At 42.9% G+C, this 21,991-nt stretch overlaps 1 protein-coding gene across 1 annotated transcript in view; it reads right to left on the bottom strand.

Moving 5' to 3' along the window:
• The window catches only part of RTKN2 (rhotekin 2), a 39,289-nt gene extending 32,291 nt beyond the window's left edge, over positions 1–6,998 (bottom strand). Inside the window, exons 1-3 of the mRNA XM_075154268.1 lie at positions 6,953–6,998; positions 2,444–2,643; positions 342–400 (exon numbers count right to left, since the gene is read on the bottom strand). Coding sequence (XP_075010369.1) covers positions 342–400; positions 2,444–2,643; positions 6,953–6,991 — 298 coding nt within the window. The 5' untranslated portion in view covers positions 6,992–6,998. The remainder of the gene's footprint in view (positions 1–341; positions 401–2,443; positions 2,644–6,952) is intronic.
• Positions 6,999–21,991: the final 14,993 nt, after the last annotated feature.

Raw genomic sequence — 21,991 nt, 5'->3', positions numbered from 1 at the left:
TACCCTGTATGATCACATCAAAGTTTGTCTTTGTGGGGAGAAAAAAAAGTTACCAGCACATTTACACTTATTTAGCTTTTAAATGTATTCAGTGTTTAGTGACAAACAGAAAAAGGTATTTCCCACTGTGAAAGTCCCTGAAAGTAAAATGGAAATACTAGGTAGGATCTTCAAAAGCACGTGTGTGACTTAAAAGCACAAGTCCCCTTGAAGCACAAGAGGATTTATGCCCCTGAACCACATACACTCTTTAAAAATATTATCTTGTTTATATAATTTGCATTTCAAGTTACTGTCCAGCCAATTAGCTCCTCTAATTAAGTGACTACCCAGCCGCTTACCTGATATAGCAACCTTTGCTCTGCATGCCACCCGGTCTTTTGTCCCATTGTCTGAAGACCTGTCAAAAAGAAGAAAAGAAAAACGAGGTTTGAGATCTGTGCATTTAGACTTCTAATACTCAACCCTTTAAACATTAAAAAGTGCCAGGGTTTTCATATTGTAGCTCATTTCAAACGCTTTTCTTTAAAGCTAAATTTGGTATCTCTGGTTTAAGATATAAGTCATTAGATTCTTGAGGATAATCTGGAGGGAAGGTACACCATCAATTTTCTTAATTCCCTAGAAGATTTTACTCCAAAGCTCATTTAACCTGGGTATTAAAAGACAAGTAGATTCATCTTCCTTGTCTTTTCTAGCTCCAACAGAATCAAATACATTTGATCAATCATACTTTTCCCGTTCTGTACACATCAATGAATAAGCAACTTAATTTATCGGTTTTATTATTGGTTAGAGAATTGCCTCCTCCTCTATTAACAGAGACCCATTACAAAATGTTGCATTGTTAGTATTGTGATTTTACATGCAGGCAGTTTGCTAAGTAGCCAGAGTGTAGATCTCAAGGTCAACCTTAAATTGAATTAAAACAATCTGTAGATAATGAGTAACAATAGAGTGCTCTCCTTATATCTGCCACTGCTCCTAACTCCTAACCAAATAAAGTGAAATGAAAATTTCTAGCTGCTACCAATATCCTGACTTCCAGAGACAGACCCACGTAACAAGAAACAGGGACAAAATTCACTTGAAAACCCTAGAATTTTCTCTCTCAGCTATCATCGTCTTATTAAGCTTTAACCAAATTCCAGTCTTGAGCAAATACTGAAAAAAGAACTGCAAATGCACTATCAACTATCAAAGACACAATCTAAATGGTAGAGAAATAACTCTACAGCATGCATCTCTTCTAATGATCTCCACTGACAATTCCAAGAACCCCTTGAGACAGAACTCTAAGCAATGCGTGACAGACAAAAATCAAGTAAACAATACAGCTGGCTATGACTGTAGGAAAACAATACAGCTGTTCAGATATATCTCCAAGTATCTCTGCCCTGTTCTGGACATGTGCCATCACCATTCTGCGGTCACCGACATTGAAGACCAGGAGTTGAGAACGTCAGCATATATACATACTTGATAGTATTCCATCATTAAAAACATAAATAAAAAATGAATCACTATAAAGGTCTTCATTTGAATAGAAAAAAGCAATACAACCGCAATAATTACAGAATACCACAAATCATAAGTGCTAGCTTTCAAAATCAGCTTTCATGGTAATAGTTGATGTAGTCAGAAAATGCAATTCTTTCCTTCAATAAATTTCTCCTATAAGAGCACATTTCTGAAAGCAAAAAGTAACAGGACTGTTCCTATAGATACAATTAACTGGAGCTAAGCATGTACTCGAAGAATTTCTATGCTAAATTGCAATATAATATTTCATTAAAGTAATAACCTGAGAGCAATAGTGTCTCTGCACCACAATTCTCAACGTTGCACCCAAAATATATTCCATTAGGCAAAAAATTATAATTATTCAAATAAACCACGTATACTTTAGCTCATTCAAGAGTTATAACATGAGAATATTTTCAACTAAACTGATTTCTCTTCATATTTATTGTTGTATTTATTACTTTGCTGTAGTTAACAAAAGTGGCCAGCAGAGGGTATCAATTAACCACGATGATTCCATCATTAAAGGGACCTTAATAACAATAGAAAGAATGAAAAGCAGAAATAGGTGTATTCTGACTTGGGTAGTTTTGTTTTGTTCCTTCAGACTTGTTTAGGTACCTTTTTGTATGCTAAAGGTAATCAACAAAATATGTCTGTTACCTGATATTCAGATGCTGAATTCTAGTTTAATGTCAGTAACAAAATCTACCGAGAAAAATATTACTTGTCTTTAATTTCTTAAAGTAAAAAGAAGATACTGGAATGGTCTTATAAAGTAATGTTTTAAGGCAGCATGTTTGTATGGGGGAAGACAGAAGGAAGGGTTTAAATCCACTTTCCTAGACAGGCTGCTAAGAATTCACGTATGCAAAAGCCTGCTTCATAATGCTCCATTTGAATTTGAGCTGTTACTCACCGTTCTTCGGTTCTGCACGAGACCGGCTCTTCTTTTTGGTTCTGTAGCTCTGTCCTGTATGCAAGTATACGAGCATTGCAAACCATCAGGTTTTTAACCGCTTGCAAAAGTTGGTCTTTTTGTGTGCTCACTGCAAGTAGCTTACAGATGCCTTCTCGCATGCGGATTTCAAAGTTAATCTTCTCTTGGATGTCGCATTCCTAGATATGTAAAAAACAAACAAAGGACTAAAGAAAAATCCAACTAACAATATCCTGAATTTTTAACAAGCTCTACTTATTTCACAGTTGGGATGGAAAAGCCTAGGTTTTAATTATATGCAGCCATTACGATGGTTACTAAATGTAAAATGACGGTTCTCTGTTCAGGAACAAGAGAGTAAAACACAGGACGTAACAGATTCACTATACCTATTATACATGCAAATTCCAAAGCGGGTAGTAACATTAACTCACCGTAGCATCTGAAAGTTACTAAAAATTTATGTGCCTCAATGTGTTAGTCATAGGATAATAACATATGGTCCCCTCATATAGTCATTGAAAAGCCTAACTGAACAAAGCTTATAAATTAACATTCCACTTTTTACAATGATCCCTACTAAAATAAATTCTAAACTCAGGAAAATATCTGAAATATTTTAAATCAGAAGTTCAACCTCATTACTACTTTGGCCATCTTGCAAAGGGTTAAAAAATGTGGTTTTTTCACTTGTGGTTGATATAAAATTCAGGTAGCACCAGAAGCAAAAAAAGGGTAATATCCCAATATTTGACTGTTTCAGGCCATGAAGTGAAAGTCAGACAGCTGCGGTAGCTTCAACACCACACAAGACCATGCCTTTCCTGATGGCACAACCATGCACACTTCTCATTCAAAAGTATGAAATAAGATAGACTTGCCTGACAAGTCACTAGAACTCTGCATGACTGTTTTTTTGAAGGAGTGGGGGTTTTTAAGGTATTATAAAAACTTCTGGGAAGTCAACTTTTTCCTACCTACTTTCAGAAAAAACAAACATTTTCAATGGACAAAAATGTCCATTATTCCTCACTTGCCACTTCAAAGAGGTCAATCCACATCAAGCCAGCAGATAATTGAGGTGAAGGATCACAGTTTGCTATCTCCCAAAGGTACGCCTGATGCAGCTGATGACTCTGATACACATTTCCTTGTTATGTGGCCATCCCTGGCCAAACCAAATATTTCTGACACATAAAAAACAGTGTTGTCACTGTATTGCAGGGTTGCATTTCAAATACATTGCAAGTCAGTGATGAGTAAAGTTTTTTCAATGCTGAGCAACAGTGTCACAACTACCTCTGGAATTAAAAGAATCTTGTTAGTTTTCAGTTTTATAGTACATCTGAACTCAAAACAAGTGCTTTAGGGATGGATCTATAAGCAATTGACTGAAACTCATGGTACAATAATTTGAATTTACAAGTTCAGTATTTCAGCTGGTAGAAAAGTACCAGCAACTGCTCTCCCTCAAGCCTCTAACCAGGATAGAAATAAAAGGAGCCAATTTCCCTACAACTCAAGCACCTGAGAAATCCAGAACCCATGAGAGAGGTAATGTGGACAATTTTCTTCTTTACTTGGGACTCAGTCTGTCATTAGCTTCCTTTGACATGAGAAAGTGACCCTTTATAGCAGTCACAAGAGGCAGGTGGAAGCTCACTAGATAGTCACCACCCATTCCCTCCCGACTCTGCAGGAGTGGGTTTTATTGTTTTTGAAGGCCTGATGCCATAATGTAAAGATACATGTTTCAGCTGCTGTTCCATCTGCTCACAGAGCATTTCTCCTTCCAAACCACCCCCCTTTGTTACGCTAACAGAAAAGTAGCTCCGGTCCATAAGCCACACTCTCTACCAGCACAGCAACATGCTCAAGTTGTAATACTCTACTACACAGCATCTGAAACAGAGCTGATTCCCAGCTACCTCTAGTTTGTAATCGAACACTATTATAAAACCCCAGAGGCTATCGGATCCCTTCAGCGGTATAAGCCTCTTGTTCTATTTTCCACCTCTTCCATTATAGACAGCAACTTCATTCTTGTTAAAATGGGACCTAGAGCCAAACAGAAGCTGCTTCTGCTCTACATCGAGAGCCAGTGAGTTGCTAAGCCCACATACACACACAGTTTCTCATTTTCCTCAGACAATAAAGGACATGGGTTCCCCCCCAAGATGATAAAGACCCCAGGCTTGTGTCATCAAGCAAAGCAGGACAAATACATGTTCTACCGAATTGGTCAGCATTTAAGACAATTAAGTCACATGGTGAGAACGCAGATGATGAGTAGACACCACCACGAAGGAGGACACTAATAAAGTACACAGGACTCTCCAGAAACTAAGAACTCTCAATCTGAGACCCCATGAGAAATGTTTGGGACACGCGCAGGTTACCATGACACCTGCCTTCTGGCACCAGTGGGTTGTTTGGTGGTGAATAGTTCCCAAAGCTCACATCAGAGGTGTTTTCCATGCAAGTTCTGCTGGTACTTCCTACATATACAAAGGCCTGGGACCCAGTATGGCACCAATAGACTACCCCAGCTTCCTCCCTCATGGATTTGCTATCCAAATTTTCAACCCCAACCAGTGCAGGCTAAAGCAGTGCACCAACACCTCCACATCCCCAGCACCTGCTTCTCTATCCACACTTTTTCTCAGCTCTCATCCCAGAAGGAAAGGCAAAGCAAATAGCTTTCATCAATCTTCTTTTATTCTGAGTCAAATTTTACACAGCTATGAAAAGCTAAGCAAGGCCCCCTAAGAAATAATTACTCATTCTTTGAGCCTAAACTAATACATCAGCTGTTACAAAGCTGAATTTCATCTCAGAAGAGTGAAATAGTACTTCCCCCTAACATTTCCCAGGGTAACAGGCCCCTGCACTGACGCAGCACAGACCGCAGCTCCTCTCCAGGTCTGTCACCTGATACATAACTATGGCGAGCAAATAAACTCTCCCAGTTTGGGGCATCTACGTTTATCAGTATGGCGACTTTCAGAACTACACAAAGGATTTAGTCCATGCTACATCTCAGCCAGCCTCACGTAAAAAATTCTGGACTAGCATTAAATGGTTGTTGGGCTATAGCTTAAATAATTGCACCACACAAATCTCATCTGAAGGAATGACTTAGCAGTCTGATTTGGAATGTATGAAGTTTTTCATGTCTACCAAAAAAAATTGGTCAGCCTTTTTTTTTTCCTCCTCCAGTTCCTTCTAAAAATACGAGCACACCATCTGGACTCAGAGGGATGACACAGCACCATTTTGCCGTATGCTGTCTACTAATGCACTGTTTCCCTTGCGGTCTCCATCCTTCCCCCACCAGTGGCAGCACAACCCAGACTTACTAGCAGATTACTAGCAGCTGTTGAGATTTGCAGCCCCACACTCAGGAACTGCCTAAGCAATACTTTCAGAAAGAGTCTTTGTATTCCCCACCCAAATATACCTATAATGTAAGAAATTTTAAAGGATTTCTAATTTTACATAGGTGATGGAGTCACAAAACAAACAAACAAATCCAACAACAGCAGCTAAGAAAAATGAAATGGATACTGCTGAAGGCAGGACAAACCAAAATTTTATTTTATTTAATTGATATCTTAAATATAGGCTTTCAGAATCTCATTCCAAGGTACACTTTCGATTTATTACCACAGAGGCTTAAGTCTAAAGCCCATAGGTCTACTATATTTATTTAAAATGAGCCAGTAGTCAGGCAGCAAGTATTCTTCTAAAAGAGAGGCCGTGAAGTCAAGATACTAGCTCGGGGACTTTTCTTGCTAGACACTGGAACCGAGTATTTGTTGCAACTGACAGCAATAGCTTTACAGACACGGTTGAGTTCAACTAATTCGGGTTTTCAAGTGATTCGAGGTTTAAAAAAACCTCATTAACAGGAAAATCAATGGCTAAAAGATTAAAGAGCTAGAAAGGATCAGCTGCACGATCGCGGCCCCGAAGAGGGTGAGCAGGGAGCTCAGCGCACCAGCACACCGCCACCTTTGCCCGCGCAGCTGACCGCCCGCCCTGTCCCCAGCACACCTCCGCCGGGGGCTGCTGTACCGCGTCCAACCCGGACCGCTACCCCGCCCCAGCGGGGGCCGGCTCGGCCACGTACTCGGGCCATTCCCCAGCTCCACTGCAGTCCGCAGCCGGTACGGACACGCCGGGCTCGGGGACAGCGCAGGCTCCCGCCCACCGAGGGCCGCCCGAAGCGGGGCAGCGCCCGGCATACCGCCCCCCGAGCAGCTGCGGGTCGCCGTCTGCTCGCAGCAGGAGCGGGCGCTTGTCGGCCTGAGCCGTTAACGGGCGGCAACTGCGCCGAGCCCCGCCGCGGAGCAACGCCGGGCCGGGCCGCGGACCGCCGCCTTCCCCGCCACCCCCGTCCCACACCGCCCCGCCCCGCCCCGCCTCGCCTCGCCTCCCCGGCCCCGGAGCCGCCCGCCCACGGGGTGAGGGACGCCCGCGGCTCACCGGCTCCCCGCCACCGGCACCCGGCACGCGCCGCCTCATCCTCCTCAACGGCGCCGCCGTTCAAAACTCCCGCCCCCCGCAACGGCCGCCGCGGCCCCGCCCACCGCCCGCCCCGCCGGCTGCGCGGGGACGTCCGCGTTTTGCGGCGCCAGTGGGCCTCCGCCACCCACGCGCGACAGCAGCGCGACAGCAGCGCGACACAGCACCCCAGGCCAACAGGAGCGGGGGCAGGGCCCGCCCGCCTCCTCCTCCAGGCGTGGCAGGCGGGGCCGTAACCGCGAGGCTAGCGCCACGGGCTTGCGGCTGCAGGTCACTCGCAGAACTGCATTATTAGCTGTTATTGACAGTCCCGTTAACGCCGTGCTCTTCAGCTAGAATAGCGAGTGTGGAACATTAAAGTTCGAGACAATACCTTTCTTTGTTCCTCGTTAATTTGCTTTTCTGAAATAGGCCGATGCCTCTTCTTTCTGATTAATATTCTTTAAGCGAGCGGGAAGGAGAGGCTCCGGGCCGCTCCCCTCACGGCTGTTCAGTACGCAGCCACCACCGCTCTGAAGCAAGCCATGAATTTTTAACCATGTTCTTGGTTTTCTGCAGTTCATTTAATTATGCATCTTTAATATGAAGGTATTTCAATAGCTGTGCTAGTAGCATGTATTGTGAAAAGTATATTATACTATTATATATTAAAATAAAAGTGCATTCATTATTCATTGGATTGACTGGAGAGGAATGGGAGCCATCTCCCTCTTCTGCTGCCAGTTTTGCAGCTCTGGTTGTCTTCAGCAGTTGCAATAAATGAGCCAAAATAGTGTCTCCCATCCATCCCTCGTCCCTGATTTCTTGGCTTTCCTCTCTGAACTCCTCCTCGGCAGGTGATGGTCACAAGCATGGATCCTCATTGCTTCGCACATGGTTATCAACATTTGGAAGAAGTAAAATGTGCTGGAACGAGTGAGATATACAGTGTTGCTAACAGCTTTCTACAGAAGACAGAAGTCTCCTGGCTAACATATGCTTATTTAAAATATAAGAAAATGCAGTTAGAAGGGAAAATTTGAAAAGCCTCGTTGCTTCATCAGGATTTCACATAGGTGCTTGGCGGCTCTGCTTGCCCCCTGACATTTACAACCGGGGCACAAATGCAACCAGGGGCTAGCCTTCAAGGAAAATCATGAACTTCTGGACCAAAAGTATGTATTCCTTGGTGGAAGGCAGAGGACAGGGAGCTCTGCTTCCCTCTGAAGTGTTCGAGTCTCACCTTGAGGCAGAGATGGCACCGGCAGTTGCTCAGCAGTTCCTGTCTCCATCTTAGGCCACGTTCCTGAGGGTAAGGAGGCATTCAGATATTCATGAAATACCTTCATAGCATCCTGAAGTCTTCTGCGTACCACTGGCAGGACGCATCCCACAACTGGGAAGCCCTACTGTAGGTTATATATTTATAGACACCACAGTTTTTCCCGTTTTCAGATACTCCTCCCTGTTCTTTAGCTACTGCAACTTTCGCGAAGAAGACTTTCTGCACTACGTCCAGTGGAGAAATCCCATCAGGGAGCCAAAAGGCTTTTGCTTAATCAAGGTATGATCCTTACAAGCTGCATATGGACAGGCAAGATATCTAAGAGTGGATTTGAGGGAGACTGAAAGGAAAGTCTCCATGTAATCCTGGTGCTTCATGCATCCCAGCAGGAGCCTCACGTTCCTGCCTCTGCTACAGAGTTCAGGATTTCAGACACATCAAGAAAGACCCATTAAAAGCGGGGAGAACACAAGATGCCAAATCAGAGTGCCCTTTTGCTTCACAGTAAGGCACATCTCTTAAGGTGTGGTCTGGCCTCTCCTGAATCAGTCAGGGATGGGATTTAAGCCTCAAAAATCTCCAAATAATTTTCTGGGCTACAGAGGAAAACTAGAAACAGGAACACGTCATGGAGAGACCATTCCTCGAATTGAAACCAAACAAGTGAAAGTCTCAAGTTAACTGAACTGCATTATTGTTGAATCAGTGCTTGACCAAAGTCAGCGAGAAGGAGCTCCAGTCTCAACAAATATCAATGGCTGAAACCCTTTGATGAGTTTTGTGTAAACTATGGGAGCAGCTAGAAATGATAGCCTTACCGCAGAGATAAACAAATAAGGAAAGAATCACTGTAATTCTGCCTTACCAAAACTCATTCACCAATTGCCTTACCAAAATTCATTCACCAACTCACAAAGATAGTGCACTACCACAAAAAATACAACATGTAAAACAGACACACTGAAACACTTTCCACGCAGCATCATCCCAAGCAGTTCAGCACTCCAGGTTAGACTCTAGAACAAACCCACTGGTTCAAGTTTTCCAGAAATGCTCTCTGCGAGACTACCGAGAACAGCTGTCTCAGGTGTGCACCAAAAGGGTTTTGCCAAAAGCCAGGGTGGCTGCATGGGTGCAATAAAAACCACTGCAAAAAGACAAGTTATGCCCCAGCCTGTTTCAGGCAATCAGCATTTCTAAAGCCATTTTTGCTGATGGTGTAGACAGCTCCTAGGAATCTGTGGCAGCTTTCCAAGAATTTTAGATGCTAATTAGCATGGTTTTGCAGTACAGTCTGTTCAGCAAATCCTAGTCTTAATAAGTCCCAAAATGTGACTACTAATAGCGTAAAGAGCCCGTGCCTATAGCCCTTACACGTTCCTACTGACATTGACTTGAATTGGAACCCTTAAGAAATCAGTGGGAGTTAAATGTGTAGGACTCAGCCCTAATTAACACGAATAGTATCTTCTCAAGCTCAGTGCATATCTGCTCTTGAGCTGATTCAAATGCCCAGTTTTCCACTACATTAGAAACGAGCTTTCCACGCTCTTGCACCTGCTTCTGCTTTGGTCCTCCTTTGCTTTCACTTCCTAGAGACGTTCGGTTTTTTCTTTATAAAATCAAGCTTCATAATTCAGTTGATCGGTGAGATGCTTAATTAAAACATTAAGCATTTCACCAAACTTCTAGTCTTTTCTCTTAAGGGAACATGAGACAGGCTTTAAACAGCATTTCTGCAGGTGGTGTACGAGGCGAGATGTTCTCTCCACCCTCCAAGCCTAACTCCAGCTACGCTGTCCTGCTGTTGCAGCACACATACTAACTTGAAATGAAGAAGGCTTTATGCCATATTATCCAGAGCTTTGGGATTCAGCTAGCAATGATTCTGCTCCGTGATTTAAGAGTAATCCCAGCAGACAGCAACAATAAAAAAGGAAGCATTGTAACCATGTTTTCTTCTCCAGACAAGCCTCCACTGAAGGGCAAAGAAACCCAAGGCACAACCTACAAAACAAAGAAAATCCTGCGCAGTCACTGCTGCGCTAGCGCAGAGAAGCCAGAAGGGGGTAGGGTGAATTAAATACGGGATCTATATCCTGCCTTTTAGGGTTTCTTAAGTGAAACATTTTTTTCAGCTGAATCACACCTTCACACCATCCTTTTATTTGCCACTCTATCTGCATTGCAAAGCATTTGGCTTCCTTCTAGTATTAGCGAAACTGGATAGCAGAGGAAAGATCATTGTCTATCTAAATCACTGTTCTGCTCGAGTGTTACATCAGCATATTATTTTAAATGTTAGGCCCATCATTTTGGTTTAGCAGGTACAAAATGTCTACACCTACTCTTGACAGCACTGCAATATTTTTCTTAATGTCTTAGTTCCCACAGCTTGCTACACCTACTCCTTGAATATCATCAGAGTGTGCCAGTAGAAATCTATTCAATTCCTATTCAGATTTATCCTAAATGGAAATATATGAAGATTTGTACTGGACGCATGGAAAAGCATTTGCAAGGCTTTTCATAACTGAATTCTACTTACTTAATTTTAAACTGAAAAGCAAACTTGCCATTGGTTGCCACTGACTTTGATTACCATGACATATGACCGTTATAGATTGGTTAAATGAGCAGAGACTCTGGAATTTAGGGTGTTTACCTGAATGCTTACTGAAGCCAGGGCTAAGTTAAAAGGCAAAATTATTAGCCTCGGTAACTCATTTCTTTATTTCAACTTATTTCTTTATTTCAAATGCTGAGGTCATTTGAAGTCTTTCCATTTGCTTAGCTGGGCAGAAGGTTAACATGTAGTCCTATAAAACAAATTAAATGTTGGTAACTACCTTACTGTCATGCGCTTCTGCTTCAGTTTTGATTGGATAAGGTGAAAATCAATCATCTGGCCAATGACAGTGAGCTAAAGCCTAACCCTATCAAGGTGAAAGCAACGGCAAGAGAAAAGTTTGTAGGCTCCATTTTACCTAACTGAGCAGTGCGAAGTAGGTATCTTCTCCAAAGTAGTCACAGCGTCAGTCACTGAAGACGACATCCTAAAACAGGCAGGTGCCTAAATTAGCTAGGATGCATCATCCTTACCTTTCTCTGATAATTAGACACAGAGGCCAGAATAGCTTAGAGTAAACTCTTATTATTTCAGGTGTTCTCAGATTAATTTTACCCTGACAGCTTGCTCACCTGCGGTCCTCCTTCAACTGCTCTGGTGCTCCAAATGGGGGGGCCACATCTCTGTGCAGTGCCATCAACAAAATATTGATATCAGGTGCTTCAATGAACTATTTTGTTGATCGTTGTATATTCCTGTAGGATTTCTGAAAGAAACTGTAAAAGCCTGAAAAAGTGCAAGGAATTGTTTTTCCTTTTTCCAGATAAGAGTCCAGAAACTGGCTCCTCCCAGCACTCCTGATGTCAGTCCCATCTTGAAATGCCTCCAGATTAAATTACTGTAGCCTCTTTAAATCACCATCTATGAGATAAATGCACTTAAAATACATTTCATAACAGAAATAGTAAGTTACAAACAATCCATCCCCGTGTGAATTTGGAAAACAATTTCTGAGATCAAACCTGAAAACCTTAAAAATCAAATTAAACACTGCATGACTTTAAACTGCAGTTTGATGATCCTCTACATCTTAAAGTTGCTCATGCACAAGACAAGTTATGAAGTGTGGTTAACTGAGGTAGACCAGTCACATGTATTCCTCTATTTCTGCTTGGGAGACCAGCGGCATTGGTTTTGAAGCCAATTCACATGCGGTCCCCACATAAGTACAGAATCAACCCCATCAGAAGTATCCTGTTGGACAAGGATCCTCACAGGTGATTGATAGCTTCACTAGAGGCCTTCCTCCGCTGAGAAAACACTTAAAGTGGACATACAGTGTCTAACAAAGCACGAGTTTTGCAGCCTTTCCCTAAGTTTAGAAATTTATATGGTTTCTCTTTTCTATGTGACTTCCTATCTCCACAGCAGTTGAAGTAACAAAGTTATCCTTAATCCCTTGCAACATCAGTTGGGTGAAATTGGCTACTTGGATCCATTGCTAATAGGGGGACATTTACACACACAGAGAAATTATGATCATACAAAAATGATACTGCTATGTAAACCCAGAGAGGTCCTTTCAGCTGCTCTATATTAAAGGGATGTTCAGTACGAAAAGGATTCCTTAGAGGTTCTACACTGTCACTCCCATATCATACCTCTATACCAGGATTTCTCTGTTGGGTGTACAGTCCTGCTCTGATTTCTTGTGCATTTACCGCAGGTGGCGTTTGGTGTATGAAACATCCATCTGAGACAGTTGCATCCAAATGTTTGCTGGGCAGCTGCTGGCAGTCACCATTTTGCGTCAAGGGAGAATCTAACCAGGCACTATATGTTCCGGTTTTAGGGTCAGGTCTGTTACGATTTTTCCTAATTGATCTTGCACAGGCAAGTGAAAAGTCACTGGGTCATTTAAATGGATTGTCATTTTGAATTTGAAACAGGGAGTAAGTGTGCTGAGAATATCACAAATCTAAAGATAAACTCCTACATGAGAAAATAATGACAGAAAATCACCTTCCTTTTGATAGCCAGAGGACTACCATCTATTGCTGGGAGGGCAGATGATTGCAATCTCCCGGGAAAAAGGAGAGATTCTCCAGTTAGCTCTCGGGATCGGCATCAGATTTTTTGTCTGAAGGTGGATACAGGCTGAGTATTTGCAGATGGTCTCTTTTTTTTTGCATATGATTTAGAATATCTCTGCAGAATACAATACTTGGCAAATGGTCTCTGCCTGAAGTGAGTTTGTAGTCTGGTCTGATTTTTTCCAAGTACCGGAGTGTAGGCATCTAGGGAGAGAAAAATGGCCCAGCAATGCGGCCTTGAGGCCGAGCAGCAGAAGCCTCCCTCTGGGCAGGCACAGGCGTTCAAGTTCCCCCTGCATTGCAGCACTGCTAAGGAAGTAAATAGCGACTGGCCCTTACCAAGGCACGGTTTGAGGTGACGGCTGTTGTCCTAAATAACTGAGGCACAACAGTCCATGTCTGGTAGGACTAGTGACTCAAACACTGTTTCTTTGCATTTCACACACTTTTTGGATTGTTTTGATCAGGGAGGATATTCAAAGGGGCATGGATAGGAATCTATAGTTTACTGCGAACTCTCACTTTGCCCTAAGAAATGTTTCTCATCAGTAAACCATTGGTTTGTCTCAATAGTTTTCCCAGTTACACTTAGGGCTATAACCATTTACAGCTCTGTAGTTCTTCCTGCCTTGTCATAAAGCTATGGTTTTTCTGCATTTTTCTAAGCCCTGAGTTGGGTACCAGCTGCATAAACGGGCATTTGTCGTACGGATCAGGCCAAGAAAGAGAGAGCACCAAAACAAGAAGTATTAAGGCAAATGTTATTTCATGAAAATAACACAGTAAAAGCCAAAGAATATCTCATTACTATCGATATACTTTTTAAAAGCAACATAATAACCATTTGTGGTTGGAAATTTCTATCGGAGGTTTAAGCTTCTGGCCCTTAAGGAAAACTTGGCTTGCAGTTATGTCCTGTTTCTCACAGAAATAGATACTGAAAACCTATTGAGCCGTTCATCCACTCAAGAGCTTAGATTAAAGAAATACATCCGTAGGGATAAAAGGATTTAAATTTTTAGAACTGCCAGTTAATTTTCCATTCCAAGCATCCCTAGTCCCTGCATCTCCACCAAACTTCCTCCTAAATCCAAACTCGGCTGTGGTTTTCTCCTGCCAGCAGTGACCAGAGGCAAGGCAGTGCCCTTCCTTCTCCCCCGCAGAGTACAACTGCACTGTGAAATAACTTGCCTCCACAAAACCTCAAAAGAGCCATAATGCAACAAAAAGCATTTGCCACGGAACGGCCAATTCTGGGACCCCACTCAGGAATGTAAGGCTGTTCCTGGGAATAAGCCCAGTGTCAGAGACTACATCTTTTATACAGGTGATGATTTTTTGCTGAATCACTCCAGTGTTGGATCAAAATTGTCCATTCATGTGTAAGAGGGACTAAAATATCTTTTTCCTAAGGTAGAAAGATCTAGGGAGAGAAACTTGCTGCAAAGGACGCTATGCCCTGTGAACGCCCCACAGCCGAGGCGACGGGCAGCGTATCTTCTGCGAGCTCCCCACCGTTTCGCTGCGGGAAGCCAGTCCAGCTATTTTTTCCTGTTACTCCAGTTCCCCTTGAAGTCAAACCACAGGGAGGGGATAACATTGGGCTATACCTATGTTCTCCTCAATGTGAGATGGAAACATTTCTTGCTAACGATAGTATTTTTGCCTAATAAGACAACTCATTTTTAGTCACTATTATGAAAAAGCAGGGATTGAGCCAATATGAGTAACTACATGTTACCTGAGGTTGGTTCGTCAGAGATTTCTATCATCCTTCTAACCATTTCACAGCCTGTTAAATGAGCTGAGACAACACTTCATGTCACTGTTACCATTTTAAATTATAAATAATGGTAACAATAAGTAGCACCTCATGTTTTTACAGACAATTTCATCTGGAATAATAAAAATAACTAGTTCTTCCTGGATGCATGCATGACTTGCACACATGCACATATTTACTTGCTTATTTTAAAAACCAATTTGAGTTCTAGGAAGCTATTTCTAGCACTTGATTCCAACCGTGTGTTTGTACAGTGTCATCAAAATGTAATCAGGCTGTTTAAAGAAAACTCAACAAACAAGAAGTAAATTTTTCATAACAGGTTCTTTAAGCAGCTAACGCAGACCCAGAGGGGAAGCTATCCCAGTCTGATCTGAGGATCACCTTTTTAAGACAATTCCCAAATACGTTTGTGCAAGCAGCGTTTGTGCACTAAGGCCCCCAATAGGCAGTTTTAATCAACAAGTTAAAATCTCTGCTTTCTCTTATTCCTTCCCTATTCGGGAATGTCTTCCCTGACCCCACCCATCAAAATCCTCTGCAACACTGAGTCATCCTACTTACACATACAGGCATTAGATTTTGTGAGGGAAAACGCAAGCAAAAGCAAGCCACTACTTAACATGAAGACCATTTTTACTTCACTTATTTCATAGTGTGGACACTCACACTACAGTCTTAATTCTTTTAAAAATACCCCTGCCGTGTCATACAGTCTCTTCCAGACCTGTATCAGCTTCCATCTTTAAAACGCCAGCCCAGGAGGGAGCTTTGAAAGGCACGAGTGGGTTGTCGCTCCTCAGCTGCCCTTTCTGTCGCTCAAAGTCTCTCCCCAAACGTACATCTCTCTCCACGCTTTAGGTGAGGGACACGTTCTCTCACGCACATATGTGTGTTGTTACATCTGCCTGCTACACAGACAAGTACACGCTCTTGCTGAATTGATTTAAACAGGCGATTGGCAGCAACAGGCACTGAAGCACCCAGAACTTCGTTGGCAGCTTTCATGCAGGCGGTACACATATTACTAATCTGAACAGGTTTTTCTCATCACCACCCCAGTCACACAAATTTTTAGGCATTCCTTCTAAATTATCTTACTATGTGGCATTGCTAAGTTGGTGGAGAACAACTACATCTTTGACCATTTTAGGGGTAATAACTTTCATACGTAATTGGCACCATATTGGTTTACGTGCCGCCAACTGAATTTTACTGGCAGTCACCGCGATAGCTGGCTAGAAAGTCATCCATAGCAAACAGGCTTCTCCAGCTACGTCTCTGAGGGCTCAAATTTTTGTAAGGGACGAATCATTCTCGTGTTGCTAATGGTTTCACCTCTGGGCATTTCTAAACTAAATGTACTGATCTACCCAAATAGCCTGAGTTTAGGATAAAATGTTTCAATGGAGATCGGGAAGCTGACGATGTGCCCTAACTCGAATCCTGGGTAGCACAACAGCTTTCACGTAAGCCTTGGAGAGAAACTGCAGGGGAAGTTTCACATGCCGGGAAAGCTCACCTGAGTTTAACATAGGAATTCATCAATCTGGACATGGGAGCAAGCCCCATTTGGATGGGATCAGTTTGGGTTCTGTTCCTGCTCCCTGTGGGAGGATCCTTGGCTGCAAGTTAGATAAAGTTAACAGCCATCTGGGGGCAAGAAATTTGAGGAAAAGACAGAAAGCACCATGCCACAACACTTTTTTTTTCCTTTGGTGAAGATATGTTCTTCTAGTTTCCAGCCTCATATGGAGCTAGAAGTGTCTAGTCACACAGCCTTCAAGACCTACTGCCTGGAAGACAGACGTGTATGTGAAAACATCTGTTTTCAGGAATCTTTTTACATATCAGCTGTTACTTACCTTTCAAATTATAAGTGTTCCTATGTTTTCATTGCAGATGTGGCAGTGGCAGGAGCACAATATTTCCCAAGGACTGCGCCTTTTATGTATTTAATTTTTCCAAGGATACATATCTGTTAAAATTAGCTAGAGCGTGGTGTTATCTATTTGTTTCCTACCTGCATATATATCCTTAGTTCATTGCACTGTTTAGTCCCTGTGAATGAGAACATGTCATTGACTTCAGAGCCTTCTTTTGAAAAGCACATCTGCTTTGTGCACAAAACCATTAGCTGAACCTGCTCACGTGCTCACAGTTAGTGCCTTCAAAGTGGTAAATATTAAAGATGATCCACCACCTTGCTCTGAGCACTGCAGATTTAGCAATTGGAAAGGGTAGCATTCATTATACCAACAAAAATAAAATTGTCCTTTGAAGGACAATGAACTCATGCCTCATTTTGCACTACACAAGACATTGTTTTAACATAGGCCATCTGGCACAAAATACCAGATGTAAATAAAGGCCCATTTCTGCAGCAAGCTAGCGCCTAGCACTCCCGCAATAAGTACCACTTAGACAAGAGCAGGGCTGCAACGAGGCCTGCCTTCATGCTGGCGAGGTGAATTTCACCCTCGATGTCTAACAAATTTCTGTCCTTGACACATGCAACCTGTTGCGGAAGAGGCAAAGGACTTCAGAACGGCTGTGCAGCCATGTTGCTTTTCTCGCCCAGTTTGAGCTGTTCCTTGACTGCAACATGGATACTGAACGTTGCCAGCAAAGCTAGAACACAGGACAGGACCAGGCTCTTTCATCTCACTAGCGCTTTCCTTCTAAGTCCATCCCTTTATTGTAGATTGCGTCCTCCTTCTCTTCATCAGTTGGTTGAACCTGTTGGTTTAAGTGAGCCCCTCTCCAGTTACTTTGAAAGCCCCATTAATTCCCCCATTCAGTGTCCTGCCCAGTTGCAGGAACCTCCAGCCTACGAGTCAGTCTCCCAGGACAGCAATAGCTGATCCCCCAGATTATCAGATGTAATGCGAACTAGAAAATGAACTGTTCGTATGAATATCAGAAAAGAGGAGAAAAGAGGAAAGAGCATGAAGGAATAGAAGCAAATTGTCCCTAAACATCCAATAAAATCAATATACTTTCAGATAGCATTAAAGACACAGGTCTGAACTATTTTCTGTGTTCCTATGTGATATTTGGTGTCTGTCCTAGTAGGATCAGGTGGAGGCTTTGCCGGTTTTGTTTGGTGTTGGTTGTTGGCTTGTTCTGCTTTGTTTTCACGTTTTGTTGAGTTCGGTTATACTTTAAAGGCAGATTCCTGACAACTCTGATGTCAGCTGCTATCACATGGCCTTTAGTGGATCTTTTGTCCATAAAAGAAGTGAAACATAGTTCTGCCATGCTTTTTCCCTTCTGCAGAAATTCAATTCTCTCTTCCTCAGCACGTTCCTTATAACAAGGGTACATCTTTGATATAGATGTATAACATCTATAACATCAGCATAACATTCCCACCCAACAGGAGAATTCCCTATTTGGTATTTGCAAGCAGATAAATACACCCTAACATCATTTTCCATCACACAAGGGATCTTAAACGGGTGAAAAATGATCCACCCCTGAACATGGCCACTTGCTGTGCATTCCCTATAACGCTGATACGTCTATTCAAAGCCAAGCGCAAACTCCAGGAGAAGGGAATACCTTTGCTGTAAGGGCAACTGGCTCTCACCTCCTTGACAAAAGATACTGGTGCAAAAAGCAGAGTCCCCTCTGCCCCCCGCACAGATGTCAGGGATGCGGCAGAACAGGGGAAGGGGAAGCACAGCCCCACTGCTTCCCGCAGGGCTTGGGACTGCTCTCCCACATGCTTGGATATGGCAGAGGACTGAACTTGCCACCACAGCTTAACACTGTTCTTTTTATGTCTCCGCTTATGTAAATTAAAAACTTTTAAAACCCCAGCACATAGGATTAGGCACCAAAGCCGCTAATTAGTTATAGATGGCAATTCTCAGTCCTTTTATGGCCTTTTTGGGCACTTTTTTCAGTTGGGAAATCAGTGTGATTTATTTCACACGTAATTCCTCAAACGTGGAAGGCATGTGGTATTAACTTTTAAAAGCAATGTTCCTTACCATCCGCTGTCCATTGCAGAAAGAACGCTATCAGAATGAAATAGCTTGAAATTCTGCTTTGATGGCGTGCTTTGTTCTTTCCTTTGGAGAAAATGTCTATATTTTAATAAGTCCCAATGAGGAAAAGGCTTTGCTGTAGGGAGAAATATTTCTTTAAAGATATTCTGACATGTTTTTTGCTGTCTTTCAGTCTCTTTTTTTGGGTGGAGCAGCTTCTTCCAAAAAAAAAAAAAATTACCCTCTTTCTGCTGCAGATTGCATCTCATTTTGGAAGAGCTCTAGGAACAGCAATTGCTGTACACCTGCCTGCTCTGTTCTGTCTTTTTTCAGTGCATAAATTTGGTAGCTAATCCCACGATTAATACCTGAATGGGAACTCACGTGCTGCACAGAGCTGGCTTACGCCAGGCCAGTTTGTTGCGGCCATATAAAACATCCTTTCCCAGTTGGAGAGCCATGCTAGGTTTCTCCCTCGCTGCCACCAGTGATATCCTCACCCTGTTCAGCTGCTGTTACTTGTCCCCAGGCACCAGACCTCAAGGTCCCAGTGCCATGGCCAGAGGTGCTGCTACACTGCGGAAGATTTCAAAAGGCCACCAGCATGAGGAGCAGGAGCGAGATGGCTTTGTTAAAAAGCCCCAGCTCGTTCTCGTGCACACTACAACTTAGAGGAAAAGGTGTTGGAAACTTGGTGTGTTCCCCTTCCCCTTCAAAATAAGCACAGTAAAGAGTAACTCGGTTGGAAGGCAAATCCCCCCAACTTTTCCTCTCTTGAGAGGTGTTAGTTATATTCTGTTTATCCTCCTAACTAACTGAAGTAACTTTTTTTTGAGGAAAAATCAAGATGGCTGAAGTGCAGGCCAGACCCACTGCTGACACTGCTCCCCACCTCATTCTTCTCCTGTCTTTTGGAAAACAGCCATTTCACACCTGACAACTCTCACCAGGTATGGGCTAAATGGTGCAAATCAACACACCCGAAGAGCATGCAACAGTATGGGTAGAGAAGAGGAAAGCTAAACAACTTTCTGGAGTCAGCTCCAGCCAGGGGTTACCTATGGGAACACTAATGAGTTTGGAGAGTCTGCAGAAAGGCTGGAAGCCGATTGCAAATCGGGCTGCATAAGCTGCTGCAGGACCAAGAGCACTCTCACAGCATGCTGCCTCTCTTGTTGCTGTGACAACAAAACTCATTTGAAAACACAGACTTGACTTTTTTTTTGTTTCGAAAGTCTGTAAATTGACTTTCAGTGATCAGACTGAAGCCCCCCCAAAAGACGAGAAGGCAACAACTAACCAGCACAGGTCACACAAACCCAGTATGTACATTCACGTTCTCTTCCTTCCCGTTCGCTCTCTTTACCAGCAGAATGCTACTCAATCAGTACGCGAGAAACGCACCACAGAAAGTCTCTTTCCTACTGGGTGGGAACGAGTGCCTCTGGCAGTAAAATAAACTTTGTTTTATGTTTGATGTATCCTGAATATATCTGCATGCAAAGCTAATATGAATCCCAGTCTAAGGCACCACTACCATAAAAGTCACTGAAATACTTCTTTCAAGTTTCTAAGGTCTTTCCTTAAATTTTGCTACTCGCTTGTTACTTCTTCTTAATAAACTGAGAGAGGAGATGGTAAATACTAAATGCAGGTAAGTTTCAGCAACTCAGATTATCATCTGCATTTGTGGTTCACGCTCAAACACCAAGAAAAACACGGCACTTCCCAGCATACAAATTAACTGAGCTGAACAGGCATACCTATTTCGGGCACAGCTTTTACAGCGGAACGGGGGGACTGTGCTACTTGCCAGAGCCAAACTCACAATCCCATCTGTATGCAGTGGTAACGGATGTGCAGTTGCGTGCATCTATCTTTATATACCCATATATAGTTTAGTAAAACTTCTCCAACAGAAACTCTGTGCAGATTCACGTCTCCTATAAACAGGCTAGATCACACAACAAAGACCTGGGTGGGGAGCGCGGGCATGAAGGGGACAGACAAAAATTTCTGACACCCCTTTTCAAAGCAAACCAGTAAACAAACGAGGGAAATCAGAGGCTGCTGAATGCAGCCAAAGTGATCGTAGCGAATCCAGTTCTACACCACAAGAAAAAGGCCCCCACAAACATGTCAGCATCAGGAGCCTAAAGGGGAAAGTGGCTGCAAGTAAAAACAAAACTGACTCACCTATTTTCCTTGTCTAGGATGAGAAAAAAATCACAAGATAAACAACTAGGGTAACTCTTAAAAAGCAAACTGATTTTATGAAACTCCCTTTTCTAGCCACCTTCAGTAAAGTGGAATTATCAGCCAAACCAAATTTACTTCACTTTTGAAATACAGTTTTTAATCTTGTAGGAACCCTCAAAATAGGAAAAGGTCAGATAATCGGTCTCCACCCAAAATCAGCAACTACGGGACCCAGTACGGCAGATACAGATCACTACCTGAAAAAAAGCTGTATATTCTGAATATTCCACCTTCCTTGCAGCACCAGGCAGGTTGGTACATGCTGGTTTCATTTAAGTAACTCTTATCCTTCTGGAAATCTTATTGCAAAGTGTTTAAAGAGATCTCGAAGGAGAGAGATGCATACAAATAAACTGGATAATGCCTCCCCAGCACTTGGCAAAATTTCAGAGATTAGTCATACATTATGGCTGTGTAAATTTGGGCTTTGTGTAAGTGATAGTGTTAGATTCTACCCACTCCAGATTTAAATCAGAGGGGATGAAGCTCAGACATATAATGGTCGATGTACGTCCTCCACTGTAAAATGCACACTTACTGATACATCAAAGGGAGACTTGCTCTCTGAATGCTGAGAGAAGGACTGAACTGCACATCCAAATGGGAGCATCAGGAGTAGATAACTGAAGAGATGAGGAGTTGGATCCCAATCCAGCAAAACAAATATTCAGAGTGCAAGTAAACCCTGAGAAATTTTGAAAGAAGAATTGCTGAGGCTAGATGGTTGCTGGATTTCAGATCTAACTGACGGAAACCACGTAGCTTGGGCTGCAGATCAATGGGCTCCTTCAAAGCCATCAACATTTTCTGTTCCAAAGACCATGAGGGCTCATTACTTCAGCTGGAGGGGGTGGGTGGATATCAGCTCTTCTAAATGTGGATGGAGCCCCAGGCAGCAACCCACCAGGCTAAGTTCACCTCACTTGCATAGCATTCACCTGCATCTTTTGGCATCAGCACCAAGTACCTTCCCCTGTGGAAGGATGTGGAAGAGAAGGTAGGAAGGCAATGGGCACAACAGAGAGAGATAATGGACA

The sequence above is a fragment of the Calonectris borealis genome, chromosome 7 (genome assembly GCF_964195595.1).
Source record: "Calonectris borealis chromosome 7, bCalBor7.hap1.2, whole genome shotgun sequence".
Classification (NCBI taxonomy): Eukaryota; Metazoa; Chordata; class Aves; order Procellariiformes; family Procellariidae; genus Calonectris; species Calonectris borealis.
Note: the sequence above shows the minus strand (reverse complement) of the source record. Positions and strands in the feature narration are given on the sequence as shown.